General features: G+C 39.4%; 1 protein-coding gene across 3 annotated transcripts in view; it reads right to left on the bottom strand.

Annotated features, from left to right (window-relative positions):
- The window catches only part of LOC136865887 (low choriolytic enzyme), a 64,542-nt gene that overhangs the window by 6,490 nt on the left and 32,949 nt on the right, over positions 1 to 25,103 (bottom strand). For all 3 annotated transcript variants that reach the window (XM_067142446.2, XM_068226340.1, XM_068226342.1), the window contains exons 3-5: positions 9,790 to 9,944; positions 8,903 to 9,047; positions 6,972 to 7,096 (exon numbers count right to left, since the gene is read on the bottom strand). In XM_067142446.2, coding sequence (XP_066998547.2) covers positions 6,972 to 7,096; positions 8,903 to 9,047; positions 9,790 to 9,944 — 425 coding nt within the window. The remainder of the gene's footprint in view (positions 1 to 6,971; positions 7,097 to 8,902; positions 9,048 to 9,789; positions 9,945 to 25,103) is intronic.

Raw genomic sequence — 25,103 nt, 5'->3', positions numbered from 1 at the left:
GGACCCTCACCAGGATTACCTGATTCAAGAACTGGAAAAATTCAAAGAATAGCAGCTCGATTTGTTCTGGGTGATTTTCGACAAAAGAGTAGCGTTACAAAAAATGTTGCAAAGTTTGGGTTGGGAAGAATTGAAGAGAAAAAAGACGAGCTGCTCGACTAAGTGGTATGTGCCTAACTGTCAGCGGAGAGATGGCGTGGAATGACATTAGTAGACGAATAAGTTTGAGTGGCGTCTATAAAAGTAGGAAAGATCACAATATGAAGATAAAGTTGGAATTCAAGAGGACAAATTGGGGCAAATATTCATTTATAAGAAGGGATTGGAATAACTTACCAAAGGAGATGTTCAATAAATAACCAATTTCTTTGAAATCATTTAAGAAAAGGCTAGGAAAACAACAGATAGGGAATCTGCCACCTGGGCGACTGCCCTAAATGCAGATCAGTATTGATTAATTAATTGAATGTTAGTTTGACACACGTATTAATAATTTGTTAGTGTTAACAATTCTTGATGATACGGTCATTTTTGTTAAATTATGTGTTAAGTCTACAGTACTTAACAGCAGTCTTAACATTTGTTGAACAAAATGTATTCAAGGATGTTATCTGCAGTCAGTCCTAAATGAATGAATTGTGTGGAGAGACGTAATTTATCATGATAAATAATATAAGAAAACTGACCATGTTTTATTACAAATAACATATTTGTGTAAACGTGATGGAGGTTTTGAAGCTTCGATCAGGCAAGCCTCTGAAAATTAGAAGAAAGCCGGCAGTGATGACTTTATACGACAAATCTTGGCTAAGATATATGTTTAGTTGTAATAAATCATTTAGGTATGTTCTTATCTGGTGTTTACTGACAACATAAGTTCACTCACATGGCTCATTGGAGTTCATTTTATGAACACAATATTGCCGGCGCATCTCTTACTTTGAGAAAGTTTATGTTGCCATTGTGCAAGCATACACACACTATTATCGAGTGAATTCCATTTCTCACATTCTACAGGATATATTTAGAATAGTGAACTTCTGTTTTACTTAGGGGAATGGGACGTGATAGCCGATTGGCATAGTAACTGACTTCTCATCAAGGCAGCCGCGGTTTGAATCTTGAACATTGCGTATGAGATTCTTAAAATGAAAATTTATGTCCCTTTAGTTCTAATTCCACGCACAACTGGAGTCCCGTGATTGCGATTCTATCAACGTTCACCTAAGTGCAAGTGATACGCTTTAACAGCTTCATTTTAAGTAATACTAATCCCGTATTGACTATAATCATTCAATGAATATTCAGGATAAACTTAAATATTATAATTAAGCGGTCCGCCTGTTCAATATAATATATAATTTAATATATCTAGTACATGTTTCGTCCCATAAGGGACATCATCAGCTAATAATAAATTAACATTAATATAACAGAAATAAGTATTAAAATTGGAAAGACACCTTAAAATTTTTGACATTTAAAATAAGATCTTCAAAATTTTGTTATTACTTACAATTTTAACAAAATTTTGTTATTACTTACAATTTTAACAAAATTTCGATGATCTTATTTTAAATGTCAAAAATTTTAAGGTGTCTTTCCAATTTTAATACTTATTTCTGATATATTAATGTTAATTTATTATTAGCTGATGATGTCCCCTAGGGGACGAAACATGTACTAGATATAATAAATTATATATTGTATTGAATAGGCGGACCGCTTAGTTATAATATTTAAGTTTATCTTGAATATTCATTGATTCACCTAAGCGTACAAGCTTGCGTTTTTTCTATTTTATTTTATTTGATTATTTATTTTTAAACAGTAGAATTATCCACCTGTTGAGACTTCTAATCGTGGAGTTCAATGGGATGACACTATCACCTTGTTGGCTTATATCAGGCTACAGGAAACAGTATTCTCACATCATGGCAACATTTTCGTTTATCATCTTAAATAGTAAATGTATCGCTCCTGTATAGAGCTGTTAGTAAATTACCTGAACGTTTTCTCGAATTAAAGTGGAAGAAATGTGTTGCCTTTAAAGAAAATAATCTAACAATCTTCTTCATGTTTATCATGAAATTCGGTGTGAATGGCTCAGACCGTTCAGGCGCTGGCCTTCTGACCCGAACTTGGCAGGTTCGTTCCTGGCTCAGTCCGGTGGTATTTGAAGGTGCTCAAATACGTCAGCGTCGGGTTGAGTGGCTCAGACGGTTAAGGCGCTGGCCTTCTAACCCCAACTTGGCAGGTTCGATCCTGGCTCAGTCCGATGGTATTTGAAGGTGCTCAAATACGACAGCCCCGTGTCGGTAGATTTACTGGCACGTAAAAGAACTCCTGCGGGACTAAATTCCGGCACCTCGGCGTCTCCGAAGACCTTAAAAAGTAGTTAGTGGGACGTAAAGCAAATAACATTATTATTATTTATTAATACGTCAGCCTCGTGTTGGTAGACTTACTGTAACGTTAAAAAAACTCCTGCGGCACAAAATTCCAGCACCTCGGCGTCTCCGGAAACCGTCAAAACGTAGTTTCTGGGACGTAAAAACCATATAATTATAATGTATCATGACATAGGGCAATTTTAAAATTGTCTCCTCAAGCAAATGGACTGCCTTGAAGGGTAAGGAATTAATATCGTGCGTTTGGAGAGAGTTTCGATATTGCCAAAATATTTCCTTCTCAAAAAAATCCTCAGAAAATTATCATTTTTTCAGTTAAATGGCCCAATATTCGGTTTATAAAGTGAATGTAATGACTGATGGTGATGGCCTCGCATTGACTTAATGGAACATTGGTTTTATATTCTATTTACTATTTTATAGTTTTCGTGGAGTAGGGGTAGCGTGCTTGCCTCTCACCCGGAGGCCCCGGGTTCGATTCCCGGCCAGGTCAGGGATTTTTACCTGGACCTAGGAAGCCAAGAATAACGGCCGAGAGGATTCGTCGTGCTGACCACACGACACCTCGTAATCTGCAGGCCTTCGGGCTGAGCAGCGGTCGCTTGGTAGGCCAAGGCCCTTCAAGGGCTGTAGTGCCATGGGGTTTGGTTTGGTTTGGTTTGGTTTATTTTATTTTATAGTTTTCGGAGTCACCGAGATGTTCTCGTATGTGCCAGTAAATCTACCGACACAAGGCTGGTGTATTTGAACACCTACAAACACTACCGGAGTGAGCTCACATCCAACCTTCCAACTTCCAGCTCAGAAGGGCAGATATCTACCGTCTGAATCACACAGGCTGGCACAGATCATATGATACCCAAAAAATCACAACACGAACTGTACCCAAGTTTCACTAGATTTAATTCACGTGAGCAGTACTTCGAAGTTCTTCAGGGTATTTATGAACTCTCACTCCGTCAATTTATTGATTGGCCCCAAAGTTTACTTCAATGACATCATTACCGTCTTCATAACCACCAGCCTTTTCTAAGCTGCAAAACCGAGGTGTGAATTTCTCAGATCGCCTTCTACAGCAATTTAATAAAAATCACTACGCTCTTTCTCTCTTCATGGTCTCGGAGTACACATTAAGACTCCCGTCCTGAGATTTAAAACCTGGTGTGAGTGCTACAATGGGTAAAGTGTCGTCGTATTCCTCGAGATGGTGCAGTTATTCTTAGACACACTCCCATCGGAAGTGAGCAGCGTGCATCTTCTTAACCACATAATATCCTCTGGTCATTCTTAAATCTCTGGCAGTACCAAAAATCGAACTCGGGTGGCTCAGCTCTTTCTATGCACATCCCCAATAGAGGTGAGCTGCATGTACCATTTTAATCGCTTACCAGACCTCCCGCTATTCTTAAATACCTGTGCGTACCAGCAATCGAACTCGGAGCTCCGACGATGCCACCTAATAGCGCTAACCCTTACGCTACAAAGACGGACGCTACAACGAGGTGTTGTAGCCCTCGTACCACTTTTTAAATTTCTTGGCAGAGTCAGGAATCGAATCGAAACACGGGGTGAACTCAGCCTCGTCAGGAATTTTGAGTAGAAATGATTGAAATCCCAATCATCGGCCAGTATAGCTGTTTTTTTTTGTTTTTGTTTTTTTTGTTTTTTTGCTAGGGGCTTTACGTCGCACCGACACAGATAGGTCTTATGGCGACGATAGGATAGGAAAGGTCTAGGAGTTGGAAGGAAGCGGCCGTGGCCTTAATTAAGGTACAGCCCCAGCATTTGCCTGGTGTGAAAATGGGAAACCACGGAAAACCATCTTCAGGGCTGCCGATAGTGGGATTCGAACCTACTATCTCCCGGATGCAAGCTCACAGCCGCGCGCCTCTACGCGCACGGCCAACTCGCCCGGTAGTCTAGCTGTTATTTTCCATACCTTTCCACTTCAGTTCCAGTCTACTGGCAGGGTGGTACCACGGCCATCTCCTTCAAAATCCTAACCGATCACACCTCTTTCGATCTGCTGCTTTGGCGAAGGTTTAATCCCTCCTCTTCAGATGTAGTCAGGATTAAGCATGCCCAGCTCCAAAACAATGAGTATGTCCTTTTCTGCACCAAGGAACTCGTACCTTATGTATTCCACACGGCCGCTGTGAAAATGTTAATGAGCAGACCAGCACTGTTTTAGAACTTGCGATATATTTATGAATCGACGGGACTCTTTTGAATTCCTGAAACTCCTCGAAATTATTTTCCGTAGTTTTCTACTTCTGTTCCAGGTAAAGGTCGCGATAGTACCTGATTTAAGACCAGAAAAAATGAAAAAATGAAATGTATGGCTTTTAGAGGGGCCGCCTGGCAGAGGCGGTAAAGGCGTGCTCGGTTTGCCCGGAAGGACGTGGGTTCGAATCCCCGTCAGGAAGTCGTAAAATTTAAGAAACGAGATTTCCACTTCCGGAGGGGCATATGGTCCTGAGGTTCACTCAGCCTACACCAAAAAAGAGTACCAAGTTAATTCCTAGGGGCCAAGGCGGCCGAGCGTAGAGCTAACCACTCTACCCCATCACGTGCCGAGGTTAACAATGGTAGAAGCCTTTACCTTCCACTCCTCCAAGGGCCTTCATGGCCTGTGCGGAGATGACTTTGCTTTGCTATGGCTTTTAGTGTCGGGAGTGTCCGAGGACGTTTTCGGGTCGTCAGGTGCAGCTCTTTTGATTTGACAAACCGTAGGCGACCTGCGCGTCATGATGAGGATGAAATGATGATGAAGACGACACACACACTCAGCCCCCGTGCCAGCGAAATTAACCAATGATGGTTAAAATTCCCGACCCTGCCGGGAATCGACCCCGGGACCCCTGTAACCAAAGGCCAGCACGCTAACCATTTAGCCATGGAGCCGGACAGACCAGGAAGCAATTTAATGACACAAATGTTCCCCATCGCACCACATAAACCGTACGATAGGTAGTCTTGAAATAGAGAAATTACCAAGCGAGTTGGCCATACGGTTAGGGTCGCGTAGCTATGAGTTAGCATTCGCGAGATAGTGGATCGAATCCCACTGTGGAAAGCCCTGGAGATGTTTTTATATGGTTTCCCATTTTCACACCAGGAAAAATTAAGGCCCAAATGAGGGCCACTGCCGCTACCTCCCCAATCCTAGCCCTTTCTCATGCTTGCGTCGCCGAAAACCTTCCATGTGTTAGTGCCATGTTAAACCACTAGCAAAAACATTAGTAGTAGTAGTAGTAGTAGTATCAGTAGTAGTAATATTTCTTTTCTTTCTTTCTTTCTTTCTTTCTTTCTTTCTTTCTTTCTTTCTTTCTTTCTTTCTTAAATCCGTTTAACCTGCAGGGTTGGTTTCCCCTCCGACTTAGCTAGGGATTCCACCTCTACCACCTCAAGGGCATGTCCTGGAGCGTGAGACTTTGGGTCGGGGATAAAACTGGGAAGGAGGACCAGTACCTAGTCCAGGCGGCCTCACCTGCTATGCCGAACAGGGGCCTTGTGGTGGGATGGGAAGATTGGAAGGGATAGACAAGGGAGAGGGAAGGAAGCGACCGTGACCATCCCAGCATATCCTAGAGGAGAAGTGAAAAACCACGGACACTTCGAGGGGGGCTTAGGTGGGAATCGAACCCACCTCTACTCAGTTGACCTCCCGAGGCTGAGTGGATCCCGTTCCAGCCCTCGTACCACTTTTCAAATTTCGTGGCAGAGCCACGGAAACCATCTTCTGGCCTGCCGACAATAGGGTTCGAACCCACTATATCCCGGATACAAGATCACAGCTGCGCGCCCCTAACCGCACGGCCAACTCACCCGTTACGTACATACATACATACATACATACATACATACATACATACATACATACATACATACATACATACATACATATTCATTATTGACGGTTACGTCTTTCAGCGTTCCGTTTGAAAGTCTCTGTCAATTATGTATGTGCCTTGCTAATCCTTTATTGCTACTAGCTGTGTTATTTCGTTTATTTCCTGATGCGGCATCTGTACTCGGCGCAGTAAGGGGCTCCGTCGCTGTCATCAACAGAAAACACCGTGCCAGTGGTCTCCAAAGCTTCCCGACATTTAGCAAAAGGTAATAGACTTTGCGGTTCATTACAATGAAGGAATGTAATTCAATTGTACTTGTTAGTTCATTCAATATTGCATTCTATCAATATTGCTACTACTTTGTTAACAGTCCTCGTGTACTAAAATTGGAACTATACAGAGATCAGCATGTTCCCCAATATTGTTTCAGAATTATGGGCTCCCTCTGCAACACAACACTGGTTGATGCATATTTTGATGATCTCTCGCATGTGTACATATTAATAATTTACACGTCAGTCCCGTCCACATAAACCGCAACTCAATAGTAATATGTTGTAGAAATTTGCGCTAACTCCCTCGTCAGTTATAACTGTAAATAATTAGAGGATCATACACACACACACACACGTCACAGTATCAGTGATGAGCATACAGCATATCACTCACACACACATGAGACTGATAGGCACAAGTTTGTACATACCAAAGGCTCAATGGTGGGCTTATTATTCTTGCTGAAAGCGAAGCGATCATAATGCATGACGCTGTCATAGTCATACGGTAGACCGAAGTCGTCACTGTCCTGCTTCAGGAAGTTCTTGATGTTTTCTGCAACATATAGCAACCTTACTTAACGTGACTTGTCAGTTTATAGCTCATGAAGCCTTTGCAATATGATAGCGGAATTTAAGACACAAATACTTGGCAATTGTCTTTTCATATTCCAACTCCGTAGAATCAGGAATATTCACTAATGATTAACATTATTTCTTTGTATAAATATCCAAAGTTTCCCTATTTCAAGGAAGAATGTTATAAAAACTCAAAACTGAGTAACGAGCACCCTTTTCAAAACCAGTAGCTGTCGTCAAAATGCATGATTATCGATGGTAAGAGAAAAATTTTATTACATATTGCATAAAAGGGACTGCTCTGGAAATTCGACACCGAATCCCTTGTACTTGACAGGTTCATTAACCCATTCCTCTAGAATATCTGATAACATTTTAGAGCAGGTACTACTTGGACGTGATGATGGTAGTGACCATCGAAAGTTAAGTATGCACATGAAATATTGAATCAAACTTGATGCTCCTTTCAGTACAGTAAATCTACAATGGAACATATACTCTTGACTTACATTTTGTATAAAGTATACCTGGATTCATGTAAGATGGTTCCTAAAAAGCAAATATGGCTTCCCTAACAATGGATAATCACTGCTGTCAACTTGACTAATTACATATTAAAGTCGCCAAACATTACCAAACAAACTAACCTAGCGAGCAAGTGTCCGCGTGGTTTGGGTCACGTAGCTATCAGCTTCCATTCGGGAGATACTGGATTCGAACCCCACTGTCGGCAGTCCTGAAGATGGTTTTCCGTGCTTTCCCATTTTCACGCCAGCTGGGGCTGTAAGTCAATCAAGGCTACGGTCACCTTCCTTCCCACTCCTAGCCCTTTCCTAACCCATCTCGTTTTGTTTTGTTTTGTTTTGTTTTGTTTTGTTTTGTTTTGTTTTGTTTTGTTTTGTTTTGTTTTGTTTTGTTTTGTTTCGTTTCGTTTCGTTTCGTTTCGTTTCGTTTCGTTTCGTTTCGTTTCGTTTCGTTTCGTTCCGTTTTGTTTTGTTTTGTTTTGTTTTGTTTTGTTTTGTTTTGTTTTGTTTTGTTTTGTTTTGTTTTGTTTTGTTTTGTTTTGTTTTGTTTTGTTTTGTTTTGTTTTGTTTTGTTTTGTTTTGTTTTGTTTTGTTTTGTTTTGTTTTGTTTTGTTTTGTTTTGTTTTGTTTTGTTTTGTTTTGTTTTGTTTTGTTTTGTTTTGTTTCGTTTCGTTTCGTTTCGTTTTGCTTTGTTCTGTTGCACAGCGCCATGCACATTATTGACAATTTTAAAGAAAATTTTGGAATGATATCCCACCTCATGTTCCAGAGAATGGTCAATACTAGGGAAGAAAGAGGCAATGAAGCAAAAATGATTAGTAAAACAACTTAAGGTACAAGGTAATGGAATGTTAATAACACAAATTATCGATCACTGAGTACCCTTACTGTAACTGTTCAGATGTGCCTCGGAGCATCCAATTACATCGTCATGGAGTGCCTACTCCGTAAATTTAATGGCACGGTGAAGGATATACACGAAACCACCGATGAAGCTATGAACTGGTTAAGAAAATTGGATATTCAGCTTTAGTTGTACTGTAGTTAGTCATCGATCAGTTCTATTCTGTAAATACGTATTTAAACCCAGTATTAATTTGCACATATTTGTACTATTGTAACAATGTATCATTTTGCCATACGAAATAAAATAAAATAACATTGTTATTAAGACGTTTGTTCAGATCTCTATAGAGGATTAGCCTGTTGCAGGCTGTAGTACGATGGTGTCACTATAATAGTTAACATATTATACATACCCTCGATGATATTCTCCCAGTTTATTCGAATGTATTTTTCCCTGCCCACCACGCTGTGCTGGTGGTGAAATCCCCAGGCGTGCAGCAGCTCGTGGTTAATTTGTCCTCTCTTTCCGCAGCAGTTCATTAGGTTCACTACCTGAGCCTGCGGGAGAAAAATAATAGTTCATTGTTAGTGTATATTACGGAAGCGATGACTTTTGTTAGAACCATGCATTATATATCATTTATTTGGTGTCTATTACTGCATGCCTTCTATTAGTGCCAACGTGAAAAACTACCACATTTTCCTTACCCTTGTCTTCCCTTCTACTTTCCTGAATATCTGCATTAAATTAATTCCTGCATTAACCTCTATCTTGGTTCCTTTTTCTCCATGCATTTTTCCCTACGTGTCTAACAATGGAGTCCCCACCCTCCACCCAGTGTCTCAACCCCATCCACCACATTAGATACTCTCCTCTCCTAGTCGCCGATATTTTACCCTGTTCCACCTATTCTTATCCTCTATTCTATGTTTCTCTTCCCTAATAGTTCCTTTCCTCTTACCTCCCCCTGCTCTGTAACACTCCCCCGCTCCTCTTCTTCCCTCTGCTGGTCCATCTGCAGCGACACAGCTTCGTCTGAGAACACATCTAGAATACCGTTGATCCCAATTCGGAGCTCATTGCAGTAGCTCTGCTGCGCCTTGATTCAATTTCACTTACAATTATTAGTATACTACCATCCCCGGGTAATACACATTGCTCTTATATTTCTTCCCTATTTACATCACTTTAGTCTTGGAAATGCTGTTTTTAATATCAAACTCGCTATACCACTTTTCAAGAAGAATGTAAGAAAAAGATTTTGTAAATTAATAAGAAAGTCGTTTTTTATATACTCACTCCTCCCTTGTGTCCAATTTGAGACGAACTTTTTAAGAAACTTCTTTGTATTAAGACATAGTCCCGATCTCCGTGACGATAGGGCCGCATCCTGACGCAGCTTTTTGTGTTAAATTCGTCAATCACGTCTTGGATTATCTCCTTCTGTTCAGGTACTGTACACAAATTGGTATGAATTATTTTTTAAAAACAATAGCATCTATATGGGAATAAAATAACACATTCATTTGATTTTATAACAGTTGTTAATATACATAGTCTCACTTGATATTGGGCAGACATGTCATCTGAAAATTGCAAATAATTATAAATAAGTAAATTTGTATACCTGAAAGAGCAGATTTTTTAAACAAACCGAATCAAAACTAACCTCTTTGAAGAAAAATTTCGCTTGACTATGCAAACCATTGTAAAATTAGTGCAGGCTCAAGAGCATAACTGATTGCCCAATAAGTTCAATGAATACATCCATTATGGAATAATGATAACAAATAATAAGGGTATTTATTTATCGTCCGTTCAATTGTTACAAATTGTAAAAGGCGCCAAGTTGTCAGAATTTCTTCACGTCAGAAGATTTCTTTATGCATTAAAGTCCAAATTACTTTTACCGGCACGATATTTTTTCTAGCAAAAGCATACCACTATACAAATATGAAAATATAAATAAATTTGAAATGTCATATCCTTAGCTTGTGTGAAATGGACCGTTGTGAAATAAAACCTTAAGACGGGCAAAGTGTAATTCATCTGATACAGAATGTATTAATTTCTATTAGTATCAGGTTCTCTTTATTAGGTCAATGAGCATCAACCATTTATTAAAAACTGAAGAAAGCATGCGTGAGAATATCAACTTCATTTGTCCTGCTGAGTATAGAACATGCACCTGTGTACTATGAATACGCCAACCTGTTGATAAGTTGACGAATCGACCACTAATTCCGTTTTTAATACTAATAACCAGAACATCTTACTTTGTGTGGGTCGTTCATAAATGTACTAAGTGAGACCTTGATATTATTTTAGAAATGTTTAAGGAGCTAATCTTCGATAAATTAATGTACCGGAAGCCCAAAACTCGGAGTTGCGGCATTTGAACACCTTCAAATACCTCTGGCTTCAACTCGGATAGAACATGCCATCTTGGGAACAAGTAGATAATTACAGGTAGGCTACTCCACTCTGGTCGACTGATGATAACAACCACAGCAAATTATATCAGCTTCGCTTAACTGGTTTTCACACTAGAGGGCTGTCAACCACATGTGAAGACTATAGTTTCTTGTAATTATTGTAAGTTTACTTTTATGATAAACTAATTGAACGCCCGTTCTTCGCATTCGATACTGGATTATATTTTATTTATTAATCACAAAATATCGAATTAGAACAATCATACTTTTCTTAATTACCGCATGTCAAAGTCTGCGATTTAGTGATATTGTGTTTGACCATCGGAATGAAACACATTTACTTTTCTTCATTGGTCTATGAAAAACCTGTGCCAAATTGTAGCTCTCTAACTTCGTGGGAAGGGTGAGAAATAAATATTGTAATCAGGAGAGTTATCACTATTTCACTCCATTAATCACAAAATATGTGAACAAAACACCCTTACGTAGCTTAAATAGCTTATAAGAAACACTTGTGTCAACCTTCACATTCACATCTTTGTGGAAAGAGAGTGATTTTGTGTTTAGGGAAGTTACTCCAATATCACCCCTTTGATCACAACACATTGAAGAAGAAACATATTTACTTTCTTTAGTAGGCTTATAATAAACACTTGTGCAAAGTTTCAGCCCTCTAACTTCGTAGGATGTGAGTTATATAGTGATTTTGTGTTTCAATCCCCCTTGCCACAGAACATCTGATGATGCTTGTTGTACCGAGCTCGATAGCTGCAGTCGCTTAAGTGCGGCCAGTATCCAGTATTCGGGAGATAGTAGGTTCGAACCCCACTGTCGGCAGCCCTGAAAATGGTTTTCCGTGGTTTCCCATGTTCACACCAGGCAAATGCTGGCGCTGTACCTTAATTAAGGCCACGGCCGCTTCCTTCCCACTCCTAGCCCTTTCCTGTCCCATCGTCGCCATAAGACCTATCTGTGTTGGTGCGACGTAAAGCAACTAGCAAAAAAAATAATAAAGAGATGCTTGTTGTTTAAAGGGCCCTAACATCTAAGGTCATCGGTCCCACAAAACGTCAAAATAAAACTCCTTTACTTTCCCTTAATAGCTTATCCGAACCACTGTGCCAAATTTTATCCCTTTAGCGTTGTGTGAAGAATACGAAATTGTGTTTCGGGTAATTACCCCAATTTCAACCCCTTAATCGAAAATTATCGCAATAAAACCCAATTAGCTTATAACAAACACTTGTGCCAAATTTCACCTCTGTGGGAAGTGCATCATTTATTAATATTGTGTGTAGGTTAGTTACCCCAATTTCACCCAGTTTTTTATAGAACATCGGAATCAAACATCATTAATTATCCTAATTGGCTTATAAGGACCACCCTGCCAAATTTCAGCCCTATAGCTTCGATGGAAATGTGATATTTAACGCGCTTGGAATTAGGGTAGTTACCCTAATTTCTTCCTTTTATCGCAAAACATCGGAATGAAATATCTACGGGTTTCTCATTTAGCTTATGAGAAATATCTGTTCCAAATTTCAGCTCTCTACCTTCGTGAGAAGTGAGTGATTTAGTGATTTTTGTTTATGGTAGTTACTCAAATTTCAAAATTCTTTACCATAAAACATCGAAATAAGAATTTCAGCCCTCTAGCTGCTTGGGAAGAGAGGTATTTAATGATATTGTGTTTAGGGAAGTTATCCATTTCCCCTCGTTTATCACAATACATCTCTACTTCTCCTAACTATCTTATAAGGAACACCTATGCCAAACTTTTAATGAGAAGTGAGAGAATTAACGATATTGTAACGAGGGCACGTAACCCAATTTCACCCCTTTAATCACAAAACATCGGAATAAGACCTCTTCGCTTTTCCTAATTAGCTTATGAAAAATATCTGTGCCGAATTGCAGATCTGTGGCTTGAAGAGAAGTGTGAGAATGAAATATTGTAAATAGAGGAATTAACCATATTTCACTCCTTTAATCACATAATACCGGAATAAAGCATGCTTACACTTCTTTATCAGCTTATAAGTAACACCAGTGAAAAATTTCACCCCTCTGGAAAGTGCATGATTTATTAATATCCGCATTGTGTTTAGGGCAGTTACCCCGATTTCAGCCGCCTCCCCTCCCTTACCGCAAAACGTCGGACTAAAATATCTTTACTTTCCTTAATTAGCTTATAACGAACAGTTGTGTAAAATTATATCTTTCCAGTATTGTAGGATTTCTGAGAATTAGTGATATTATGTTTAGTGTAGTTACCACAATTTCACCTCTTTTATCAAGCAACATGGGAAGAAAAAATCCTTATTTTTCCTAATTGGCTAGTGTAGCGAATTTCAGGCCTCTGGGTTTATGGGAATCGTGATATTGTAATTAGGGTGGTTACCCATTTGCTCATAAAACATCGCAATTAATCATCTTCATGTTTTCTAATTAGACTAACTTATGAGAAACATGGGGAGTTAACACTATTTCACCCCCTTAATAAAAATAGATCGGAATTTCAACATCCTTACTGCACCCTGGTGGGGGTGTGATAAGCGTCATGCAATTGTAATTATGATGAATTATTGAGGAATATATATTTCATGTTCAGAATAAATAGTATCTTACTGTACATACAGTAAGAACAGGCCAGGCCGAGATGGCAGGTTTCACCATACAACAGAATGTTGTCTCCAGTGAGATTAACAAACACAATGAGGGACAGAATTAGGTTTCTCAGAACTTGTGGGAACGAGGAAAGAGAGAGGATAACTTGTTGCCAAAGTTTTCATAGCCCCGGGCAGTCTTGGTAGTAGCAACAGCGCAGGGAGCCGGGTGCAAATTTCTGAGAAATGATGGCGAGGTATCTCCATGTAACTAGCGGGAGTGGAACACGGGGTTGGCACTGGAAGAAAAAAATATGAGCCTTCCCGGTCACGTGGGTAAGGTGGACCAATGGAAAAATTCACTTGACCAAAGCAAGGCGACAACTTCGTATTGTAAGAAGCACTAGCGAGGCTAACTCCGTGGATTAAACTGATAGAAGGAAGTGGAGTATCGATTCAGAATAAAGTGGAATTTAGGAGCCTTACTATACCATAAAACTTATAAAAAGTTAATAATTACGGGAGATTGCATGGTGAAATTCTGAGAATTCATGGACGCTATTCGTTGATTGGCTGAAGGCAAAGGACGCCACAATAGAGCGCGAAATCCCGAGCCGGGATACGGCAGCTAAATTCGCGAATATATCCATTACCAGCGAACGATAATAGTTGAGAATTGGTATAGAGCATTTGAGAACATAATTACATCATTGGATCATATATTAAAGCCACGGGCCAAACCGCAAACTGTCGTATGAAGATATCGGGACTGGGCATCCCAAGATGACCTCCGTTGAACTCGGAAGAGAGGGGATACAAGTATAAATATGAGGTCGTAGGCAAGGACTCGCAAGTACTTCTGATAAAGTGTTCGGGCGGTCACCACGCCAGTGGTGCGTAACTACTTTTGACAAAGCGTTCGAGCCGTGACTACGCCAGGGGTGCGAGTGTGTACTTACTCGTGGAGTAGGATTCGAAGTATTATATTGTTACATAGTACAGGGATTCATGACGTGATGTAGCTCATATTACAGTCCTGAGCAGTCTACTAATATGAAGTGTTTCAAATAGACAGGACTCAGTAAAGCATAACTTACGGAGTGTGAGATTCTACCAACCGATTAGGAAGTGCGTTACATGAGAACGGTCACGAGTGTTTATGTCACCTAGTAAACAGTCGATTCTAAACTGATACCTGGTCAGCTACACGAACGTGAGACGGGAAATTCAAGTGCGCGCACGGGCCGTTGTAAAGGGAAACCCGAGGTATCCCATGTTCCTAGTGTCCGGGAAAGGAATGAAGAATGTAAATCTACATTAAGTGTAAAATTTGTGAATAGAATTTAGGGTGGAAATTATTCCAAAGTGCAACAGCTAATTTATTTGTTTTTATTCAAAATGTGTAAGGTTGAAAAGGGTCAAGGATTAATTCTTCAAGCTGGCATGAATACCAGTGGAATGCATTGCTAAAAACCGGAGGGGCTATGGCTTCTCGTCCGGTTTTAGCAGACTACAATGGCAGAGTTGAGTACCTTTTAATATATTTATAGATTGCTATCGTTAGGGGAGGAAATCATATTAATTTATCATGGTAACTTGATTGTGAAACGAGCCGTTACGGCTCGTATAAATTCAAAGATAGATAGACAAAGGGACAAATTAATATGTAGATTAGATCGAGCACTCATCATAATTTTGATTATTAAATAGAGTATAGTAGGGTTGAGTTGTTCATTCAAGTGCTTGAGTTTTGATATGATATGGAGCACGTTTCACGTAGAGATAATGTTAATATTCATTTAGAAGTGCTTCCAAAGTGTTTTTCCGTTATCGAAACTTTTATAGATATTAAGGCATGTTGTTAAGATAATCCAGAGAGGTAGAATTGCCAAGTGATTTAAATTGTTGTGGGACGGAATAAAGTCCATTGATTTGTTTGTAAATATTGCGAAGTTCGCCAGTGGACAAAATAATAATAATCTGTACAAGTGTCGTGGTACATTAAAATTTGGTAATGTGTAAAGGCGTGTTTAATAATAATTTTTGAGAATAAAGGCACGGGCCTAGTTGGACAGTATGATTGCAAATTAAAGTAATTTAAATGTGGAGATCACTTGTGCCGTGAATAATTATAATTTGTGCAGTGAATCCGGTTTTAACACTAATTGTTGATTTAACGTTTTTGGACTCCATAATAATCATAAATAATTTTGGTAGAAACGAGATAGGCACTTTTATAATATGGTCACGCTATGTTTGAGGTCCAGAGGGATTTGAGCCAAAAGTTGAGATTTGGAGTTTTGTGGGACAGAAATCTGGCCCGAAATGAAAGTGAATTGTACTGATGTTGATGAAGAAATATATGGATCTTAAGGCCCACATAGAGGTTGTATTTATATACCGGTGTATTGAGTGGCAGAATAGAGTTCACACACCGAGGGTTAATTTGTGAAAATGTTTTGAAGAGTTCCAATGGATAAATGGACTTCAAAATGGAAAAGGAAGGAATAATTGAACACTTGCAGAGATTGGAGGTATTTGCCCAACTGCGAGGTGTTATGGGATTTGAGAATTGTCTTAGGAGCATATGGTCTCCATGAATTAACGGCAGTACGAAAATAAGGTGGCGGATTCGAACACTAGTATGTCCCGACCGATGTGAATTCGGATCTTGGTGATTTCTGTTTGGGAGAGAACGTATGTGACTAAATTATAAAGATGGGGAATAAAAATAAAGATTCTCGAAAGAAGTAATAATAATAATAATAATAATATTCCAAGTAAATCATATCTGGATTGATTAGTGCCAAAATAAATAGGAATTGTAAAAGGGGTTATGCGTTAAACATATTGAGAGTGGACTACCGTATAACAGGCGAAATTAATTTTTTTAAATTAATAATAATAATAATAATAATAAATATAAAGAAAAACTACTTTTTTGAAGAAGAAGAAGAAGAAGAAGAAGAAGAAGAGTTTACCTTTTTTATATTTTGGACATAATAATGATGTTGGGAGTTGAAATGAAAAATTTGAGATTTTTAACTAATAATAATAAAAATGAGAATATTTTGAAGAAGGAGAAGAAGAATAATCAAAGAAGGTACTTTTATTTATTTCAGATGAAAATAAAATAAAATCGCGAAAAGTTGAAATATTAGTCCGAGGATGATTACGGGTTACGATAATCATGATCTCCACAAAACATGATGATGATGATGATAATAATAATAATAATAATAATATTTAATAAAATATTTTTTATTTTATTTATTTTTCTTATTATTTCGGATGCTGATGATGGATGATACTAGGGAAGTCAGCTGGTGAATTAACGTAATTATGTCAATTGGTTGTAAATAATAAGTTAAGTTAATATGTGTACAATGAAGGCAAATCACTACATCTGGACCATTAGGTTAGAGTCCCTTTGTCGTATTCCTTCAACTAACGATTAGCATATCTTGGTTAGGAACCCGGGGAGAGTTTGTAGTTTCCCGGGTTGGTCTCATCTCAATCAAAGTGGAGGCGATAACATGGTCCATGTGATCGCGCCTACTTAGCCAACAGGTATTTGGTCCATGATCAAATATGGTCATGGTGTTAACGAAGCTAAATCTGATACCTTCATATATCAACGGTTCTACCACCAAAATGGAAGGGTGGTCAAAAGTGACAAATATTATGTAATCATTTTCAGGAATATTTTGCCAAATTACCGGCAAATCAAGGGTCAACAGATTGTGATTGTGTGTAAAACTTCATTTGTTTACTTAAATAAATGCTCCTTTACCATTTGCAAGGAAACAGTTCCAGGTTCTTGTTCTTGTAGAATAGTAAACCCTTGGTGACCGTTTAAATATCTGTCCCCATTCCTAGGACGGAACCTTCATGATTTCCCTTTGATCTGAATATATATAATTTGTGTGTTTTATGATGAGCCTTAAAGTTAAAGATTAGAGTGTCCCGTTCAACCCTGTAGTACTGATTGGATGGCGCCCTTACATTTAGTTTGAGATCTTATATCTCAAAATATTTTTTTTATTGAGTATTAGTTGCGATGGATTCGGACCGTAACACTCCCTGAGATAAATGCTGGTTGGGACTCAGGCATTGAGCGGGTACATCATGGCGCCCAACGTGGGGGCTGATTGCATCATGCTTGAGCAACGTGTGACTTTAATTTAATTTTTGAAAAAAAACGGAACTTTGTTGCATTAGCGACGACATCATGTCACACAACTAAGGAGAAACGGATTCCATAATCGTTAGACCCAATCGTGGGACTTAAACATTTAGGCTGATTATATTATGATTAAACACAATCGGGGTATTTGAATTAATTATAGACCGCATCACGGTTATGCGTTGTTGGGAAGCATTTATTCAGATCTAGGAAGGTAAATCTAAATAATGATGGCATCATCTAGTGTACGAGATGACCCCATTATTATAATACTTTGTTTATTAAATTGGATGTTTACATTTCATTTGATTTTCATTTATTTATTCGGTCATTGTATTCAGAAATTTATTAACATAGCATAGGCTAGTAGTAATTTCCGAACGGGACTCATTTTATAGGATGATAGAAGTAGGTTGTTGGGCTCATCAGTTAGTAAAATTTTTTTTGTAAATTTTCTGATGCGATTTTATATCTGCGAATGTGGAAGCTCCACACTTTGGTCACCAAAGGGCAGTATGAGTATATTGTAGGAACAAGGAGAATATGGTAAAATTTATACTTGGTACCAAACTCCAAGTTAATACAGGAATGAGAACTGGAACTGTCGACGAGAATATATTAATTTCAGATTTAAAGCTACGAGACGGCTGTGTTATGTCAAAATTTTTAGGTGGTGTTTGACAGAACAGTTTCAAAATTATTTTCTATATGTGTCTGACACGTATTTATTCTGGATGGAACCAAGCAAGATTTGTTGTCCTTATTCTACTCGTTGTTTGATACGAGTGATTGAATATAAATTGTGGTAAGAAAATAGAAATTTAATTCGAGTAAATGAACCGTTAGATGATAGGACCTTGACCAACTGTTAAACGTAGTGCTGTAGGGCGAGGAGCCGTTTGGCCCTAATTTGTTATTATATAAATTCATAATGTCTGATGTAGAGGGGAAGATATCCCAGGATGGACATGTAGGAGAGGAAGAATCGCTTACGATGGCGGATATGATGAAGGCTATGGCTCTTCAATTTAAGTCGTTAGAAAGGTCTAACGAACAAACTAATAGGTCGATAGAACAGAGTAATAATTCTTTAAAACAGTCTATGGAGCAAAATAATGATTCCTTAAAACAGTCTATCAAACAAACTAATAGGTCTATAGAACAAAGTAATAAGTCTATGGAGCAGAAATTTGAAGAAATGCGGGTCACTTGTGATAATAGTAAGATGGAGTTAGCGGAGCAAATAAGTGAAGTGCGGACCGCGTGTCAAAATAGCGAACGGGAGTTTACCCGAGGGCTAGACCAGGTACGCGAGGCGTGTCATAAGACGAAGGAGGAAATGAAAGAACATTTCGATTCAAGTCTGATCCGAGTGACCGAGAGGGTAGAGCGAGTTAGGTCCGAAGCATTGGAGGATCGTAACGAAATCAGGGAAAGGCTCGTGGCAGGACTCAATGAAATCACGACCCAGATGTCAGCTGATCGTGATGAGTCAAAGGTGCAGAATGACAAAATGCGAGAGGAGTGTCGGCTAGGACGGGAGGAGATTAGGTCTCAGATCCAAGGCCATATCATTCAAACCGCACGGAAATCTGACGAGATAGTGAAAAACGTGGAAACGCTACGTACTGACCACCAACGTACGGAAGCGAAGGTTTCGGTTCTGGAGTCAGAATTTGAATCCCTCAAAAATAATCGTGTTGTTTCAACCAAATTAGAGGATGCAGGAGTCCGGATCGAAAGTCTAGATCACAGGTTGGAGGCTTGTGAAGATATAAATGATAAGCTGATCAAAGCGACCGTAACACTCCCTGAGATAAATGCTGGTTGGGACTCAGGCATTGAGCGGGTACATTACTTTCCTCAATAAGTTGATAAGAAATTTCAGCTCTCTACCTTTGTGGGAAGTTTGCGATTTAGTGATATTGTGTTTAGGGTATTTACCTCAATTTCACTCCCTTTATCACAAAATATTGGAATAAAACACATTTAATTTTCCTAACTGCCAGACAGGGAACACCTGTACCAAAGTTCAGCGTGATAGTCTCATGAGAAGCGTGAGAATTAGTGATGAGTGAGTGAGTCAGGGCTTTCGCTTTTATACTGAGTGTAACAGGACTATACCGACAAAAATCAGGAATGCTCTTCGTATTATGTTAAGAACGATGATGCAGTCGGATTGGCGGAGAAAATGTTTCTTTTTGAGAAAATCAGGTTACTTTGTTACTTCCGGGCGCGCGGTTAAAATTGACGAACTACCGGGCGAGTTGGCCGGGCGGTTAGGGGCGCGCGACTGTGAGCTTGCATCCGAGAGATAGTAGGTTCGAATCCCACTGTCGCCAGCCCTGAAGATGGTTTTCCATGGTTTCCCATTTTCACACCAGACAAATGCTGGGGCTGTACCTTAATTAAGGCCACGGCCGCTTCCTTCCAACTCCTAGGCCTTTCCTATCCCATCGTCGCCATAAGACCTATCTGTGTCGGTGCGACGTAAAGCCACTAGCAAAAAATAATTGTCGAACTTACCATATTTGCTATGCCAGAGAACCCACTTCCCCCCTCTTCCCCTCCCTTCACTCCTCTGTCGCATACCAACAGGCAGCGGCTGGCTCTCTGGCATAGCAAATATGGCAAGTTCGTAAATTTGTGGGCCAAGTGGAAACAAGTATAAGAAATGGGCTTTATTACGAATCTATTAGACAATTAGTTTTTAGGCAGTTCACAGATCACATTCAAGAGGATAAGAGAGCTAATATTTCTTCATTTTTCCCTCAAATATGGGCCCTATCATCGTCATCTTTAAAACATGCTACAATGCTCACGCTTTACGAGGAATCTTGCGCATCATGCAGTCACCAACCGACTTCCGTTCCCTCCGGACCGCAGCATGGGAAGCTATATCGCTTTTCACGAGAGTTTAGTCCTGATGTAAACAAATAGGCGGAGCACCTTGCCTATGCATGTGGACATAGACGTAGCTGATTGGAGAAGCAATCGTCGCATTCACTCGACTGTATGTGAGCTCGAAGGAAAGTAGTACGTCGCATTAATTTTGTTTTATTTTAGTTTATTACATTTATTGATATTTGAATTGAATTGAATTTATTGATAATGATGATATACATGCCACTGAGGCTGAAAAGCCCCTTTATGTAGCGTCTACTTATAACACAATACAAGTTTATGAATATACTAACTACATTTTATAATATTAAAATATCAAATTAAACATTAAACTTAAAATTAAACTTAAAATTAAAATACAGATACCAATTCCAATAAAGTTAAAACATAAATCATATAAGAAGTAATAAAGCATATCATTCGATTTTTTAATATTTTAGGCTACAAGAATCTCAGGAATATAAAAAACAGAAACAATTTTCTTAGAAATATACATATTTCTTATTATTGGACACAAGAATACCTGATCTCAGCCCCTTGCGTACTCCTCCAGGAAGATAGATGTTAAGGACTGCTTTAGTTGGGTGCAGTTCCTGTTTGGAAGAGTACGTAATCAAATATATTAAAATATGGTTGTGATATATACCGGTATATATATGGTTTTGTTTTAATAAAATAGTGATTAAATAACGAGAAATGAAGGAACAAGGCGTGGTGTAATACAGGGAGTCTTCTCGTAGTGAGGGAAAGTCCCAAGCTGTACAGCGAGGAGATAAGGTGTTGCATCTTGCAGCAGCTTCAGTGTCAGTATTCATAATGAGAGAAATGGAGCAAGAGGTAGGACGATCGCGTGTAATGAAGCACAAAAGGGGAAAACTGTTCAGAAGTGACCATATGCAGTGCTGTGTGAATGTGTTCAATAAACTAAGTGAACAGAATCCAGGTTTAGTCGTTTATACATAAGTTCAGATCTTCGCACTGTTGTCGTATGCGATGCGGAGCCCTGTACATCCGAACACGAGCCGTTGACGGGATGGAGGTCGATACTACACGCTCAGCGAATCACAACTCTTTCTTTGGCGGAGGCGTGGACATACCACGTTTACATAAGGATTAAACTCGCGTGAAAAGACATATAGTTGCTTTTGAGAATTCTACCGGAACGCGTGTGCGACTGTTCTTTGTGTATTATTGCGTATATAACTGTGTATCAAGTAACTGACTGGAAAATTTATTCGGTTGAACAGTTAATTTATTTGGTGGAATGTTATTACAAAAGTATAGCTATAGAAAATGCGTGCGGAGATTTGCTCGTAAATATCCTAACTCCAGCATTCCTACAAAATCTTGCGTTTTGAGACGTACAACACGTTCAGTTTTCGATGTAAAGAGGAAGCTGAAAAGACACGTTTTAAGTGAAGGTAAACTCTGGACGCATATCCATAAAACATATTTTCTTCTTCTATGTGTTAGGAGTGTGTCCTGAAAGTTTGGCTTACACCCCGTATTCCAGACCTAGACTATAGGTTGTGTGAAGTAATGAGGCTGGCACTGAGCGTCGCCAAACATACTACATCCGCCGAGCCTTCTCTTATATATGTTTGCCTTTTAAGCCAGTTACAGAACACAGCCAAGTAGATAAGATGTTTTTAAACTACGTTGTAGAGATTCTTCAGCATCAGTTGTATATTAGTTGTATATTCCATTTGTAACTACTTACCCCAAAAATTGGTGTCATGTTTTAGTAACAACTGTATTTAACTTTGAAATTAATACAATAATTATAACAATATGAAATGTCCATAATTTGGTTACCAGAGTTCACCAGTATTGATCCCTCAAATTTATATAGTGCAAGATAAATTTTCTCTTATCTCCTAGGGCGTTTACATGAGGCTGTGTATCGGTAGATCCACTTCTTCTTCTTTAAGACGCCGTCTCCGAGCGGAGGTTGGCGATCCACGTAACTAGCTCTGATCTTGACAGCGCAGAATGGAATGCCATTTCTGAAGTACAGCAGTGCCATCTTCGAAGGTCTTTCAGCCATGAATTTCTTCTTCTCCCAACAGATCTCTTCCCCTGTATCGTCCCTTCGATAATAAGCTGTAATAACTGATACCTCTCACCTCTCATGATATGTCCTAGATATTGCGTTTTCCTCTGTTTTATGGTGAGCAGTAGTTCTTTTTGCTTTTTCATCCGACGAAGGACCTCGGCATTTGAGATTTTCATTACCCAGGATAACCGCAAGAGACGGCGATACAGGAACATTTCGAAGGCATCAATACGTTTTTTTATGATTGGATCCAGAGTCCAGCTTTCACATCCATATAGGAGAACAGAAAATATATAGCAGCGGATCATACGAATTCGTAGTTGGAGAATGAGATCTGACCTCACAAAGAATTTCTTCATGGTAATTAATTGTTTCCTGGCCTGCTCAATTCTAGATATTATCTCCCGTTTGTAGTTACATTGGTCATCCAAGATGGTACCCAGATATTTGAGAGAAGACACTTGGTCAACTATTTTATCTTTTATTGTGAGATTTGTCCGAATTGTCTTCTTAGAGAACACCATCAGTTTCGTCTTTGAGGGGTTAACATATAATCCAAACTCTTCACTGTGCTGAACTAAGGAGTTTATCATGCACTGAAGGGCAGGCATGTCATGACAACAACGGGCCTTAAATAATCATAAAAAAACGACTAAACGGGTAGAAACTGCACCAACATTATTTACCTTAAATAAAATCTCCGGAATGCCTTGGGATAAACTATACTTAAAACATATACATAATCCTTGAAAAATAAACAATCAAAAGACATTAACATAAACATAAAACTAAATATTTGGGAAGTATAGCTGCGATCTACTACTTGGCCTATTTGTAGTAATCGTATAGGCAACACCGAACAATGACAACAGCAATACACTTCAGTACTTTTTGTAACATACAACATTTTCAGAGATTGTTCCACAGGCACGTGGTATCCTGATTTTTGATAACCCTTTTATCCACTCGCTGATTTTAACAGTAGTATAATCATATTGTTACCGAGCGAGTTACCTGTGAACTTGTTCCGGAGATAGTGGGTTCGAACCCCACCCTAGCAAAACGGTTCATAGCAGAAAATGGATTCAGCACACTGGACAAATAACACTTGATAATAGACACTGAACCACCACCCAACCATTTTTCATCGGCACTCTGGGGTTAACCACAGGACCGTGAACTTGTACCTTGTTGACCGGCACCGGTCTCGAATGCCGTATTTAATGAATGTATTCCCTTTTTTTTTTTTATTCGGGGGGGCCCCGAAGCCCGCTCCCCCCGCGTGACCATCGACTCAATCTACATGGCCTCCGACATGCTATTATTTCTAAGAAGAAGAAAGAGATAGCAGGGAGGAGTGGGAGGTGATACAAGGAGTATCTGCCGGTTTCCGAGTCAGACTCGCTACCACGGCAAAGTTTGTATTGGTTGGATAGTGTTAAGGTATGGTATTGGAGGGTCAGGGAAAAACCACATAGGCAGAAAGAAGAGAGAGCCTACATGTAAAACCTGACATCTTGTGATAGCACATGCAAGGATGTGGGCTGGATAAAGTCCAGAGGTTGTGTTAGTTAGGAATAGGTGTCATGCATTCATAACCATTTCCTTGCAATTTTTGTTATTATGGGGATCAGTCCTTCTTGTCACTGCCGGGTCGGCTCGGGTCTGCTAGCGTCTGGGCTTTGGGCCGCAGGTTCGTCCCATTGTCCAGCAGCCAGCAGTCCCTGGTGCCAAGTCTCCTTTTGGAGAGGGGGGAATTAGAGCCAAGCCTTGCATGCAAGGGGCTATCTTCTTCCTCCTGTCGATGTCCCTCTATGCGGTGTTGTTTGAACACACTTGTCACTGCAGATCTAAAACTAAGATTATTAATAACATATGTATATACAAGTTCTCATTGGAGTGCCGGCTGTTTGCCTGCTCTCATGTCCAGCGTTCAACCTAGAAATGTATTCCCACGTCCAACGCATGCTTATATGGATCTCAACTTCCCCCTCCAACTTTTCATGACGAGTAAAACGTAGGTAATGGCTGTCCAAAGCTGAGACGCGGATCTTCTGCTCTTATAGATGGCTTTCTACGAGAATAGCATCCACAGACTTGCTACGCCCAAAGCTTGGCCAGCAATTGTATTTTCCCGGATGACTCATGCCACTTTCCAGGTTTTAGTTAGCCTTGATTATTCCGAATACCGTATGTATATATAGATATATATATATTCGGCCGAAAAAGGATTGGCACATCGGCAAATTTGTGGCTGGTAGGTATACGAGCCTATACCCACATGTAAGTGCTACCTTCAATAATATAACGTACCACAATGTCCAAAGTAACTTCTCATACCATCAAAATGCAGTGTAAATGTGTTTCTTTTGCAGACAAAAAGGTATTGCCTCAAAGAACGGCATATGTGAATAGTGATGCTTACG

Source organism: Anabrus simplex, chromosome 1, assembly GCF_040414725.1.
Source record: "Anabrus simplex isolate iqAnaSimp1 chromosome 1, ASM4041472v1, whole genome shotgun sequence".
Taxonomy (NCBI): domain Eukaryota; kingdom Metazoa; phylum Arthropoda; class Insecta; order Orthoptera; family Tettigoniidae; genus Anabrus; species Anabrus simplex.
Note: the sequence above shows the minus strand (reverse complement) of the source record. Positions and strands in the feature narration are given on the sequence as shown.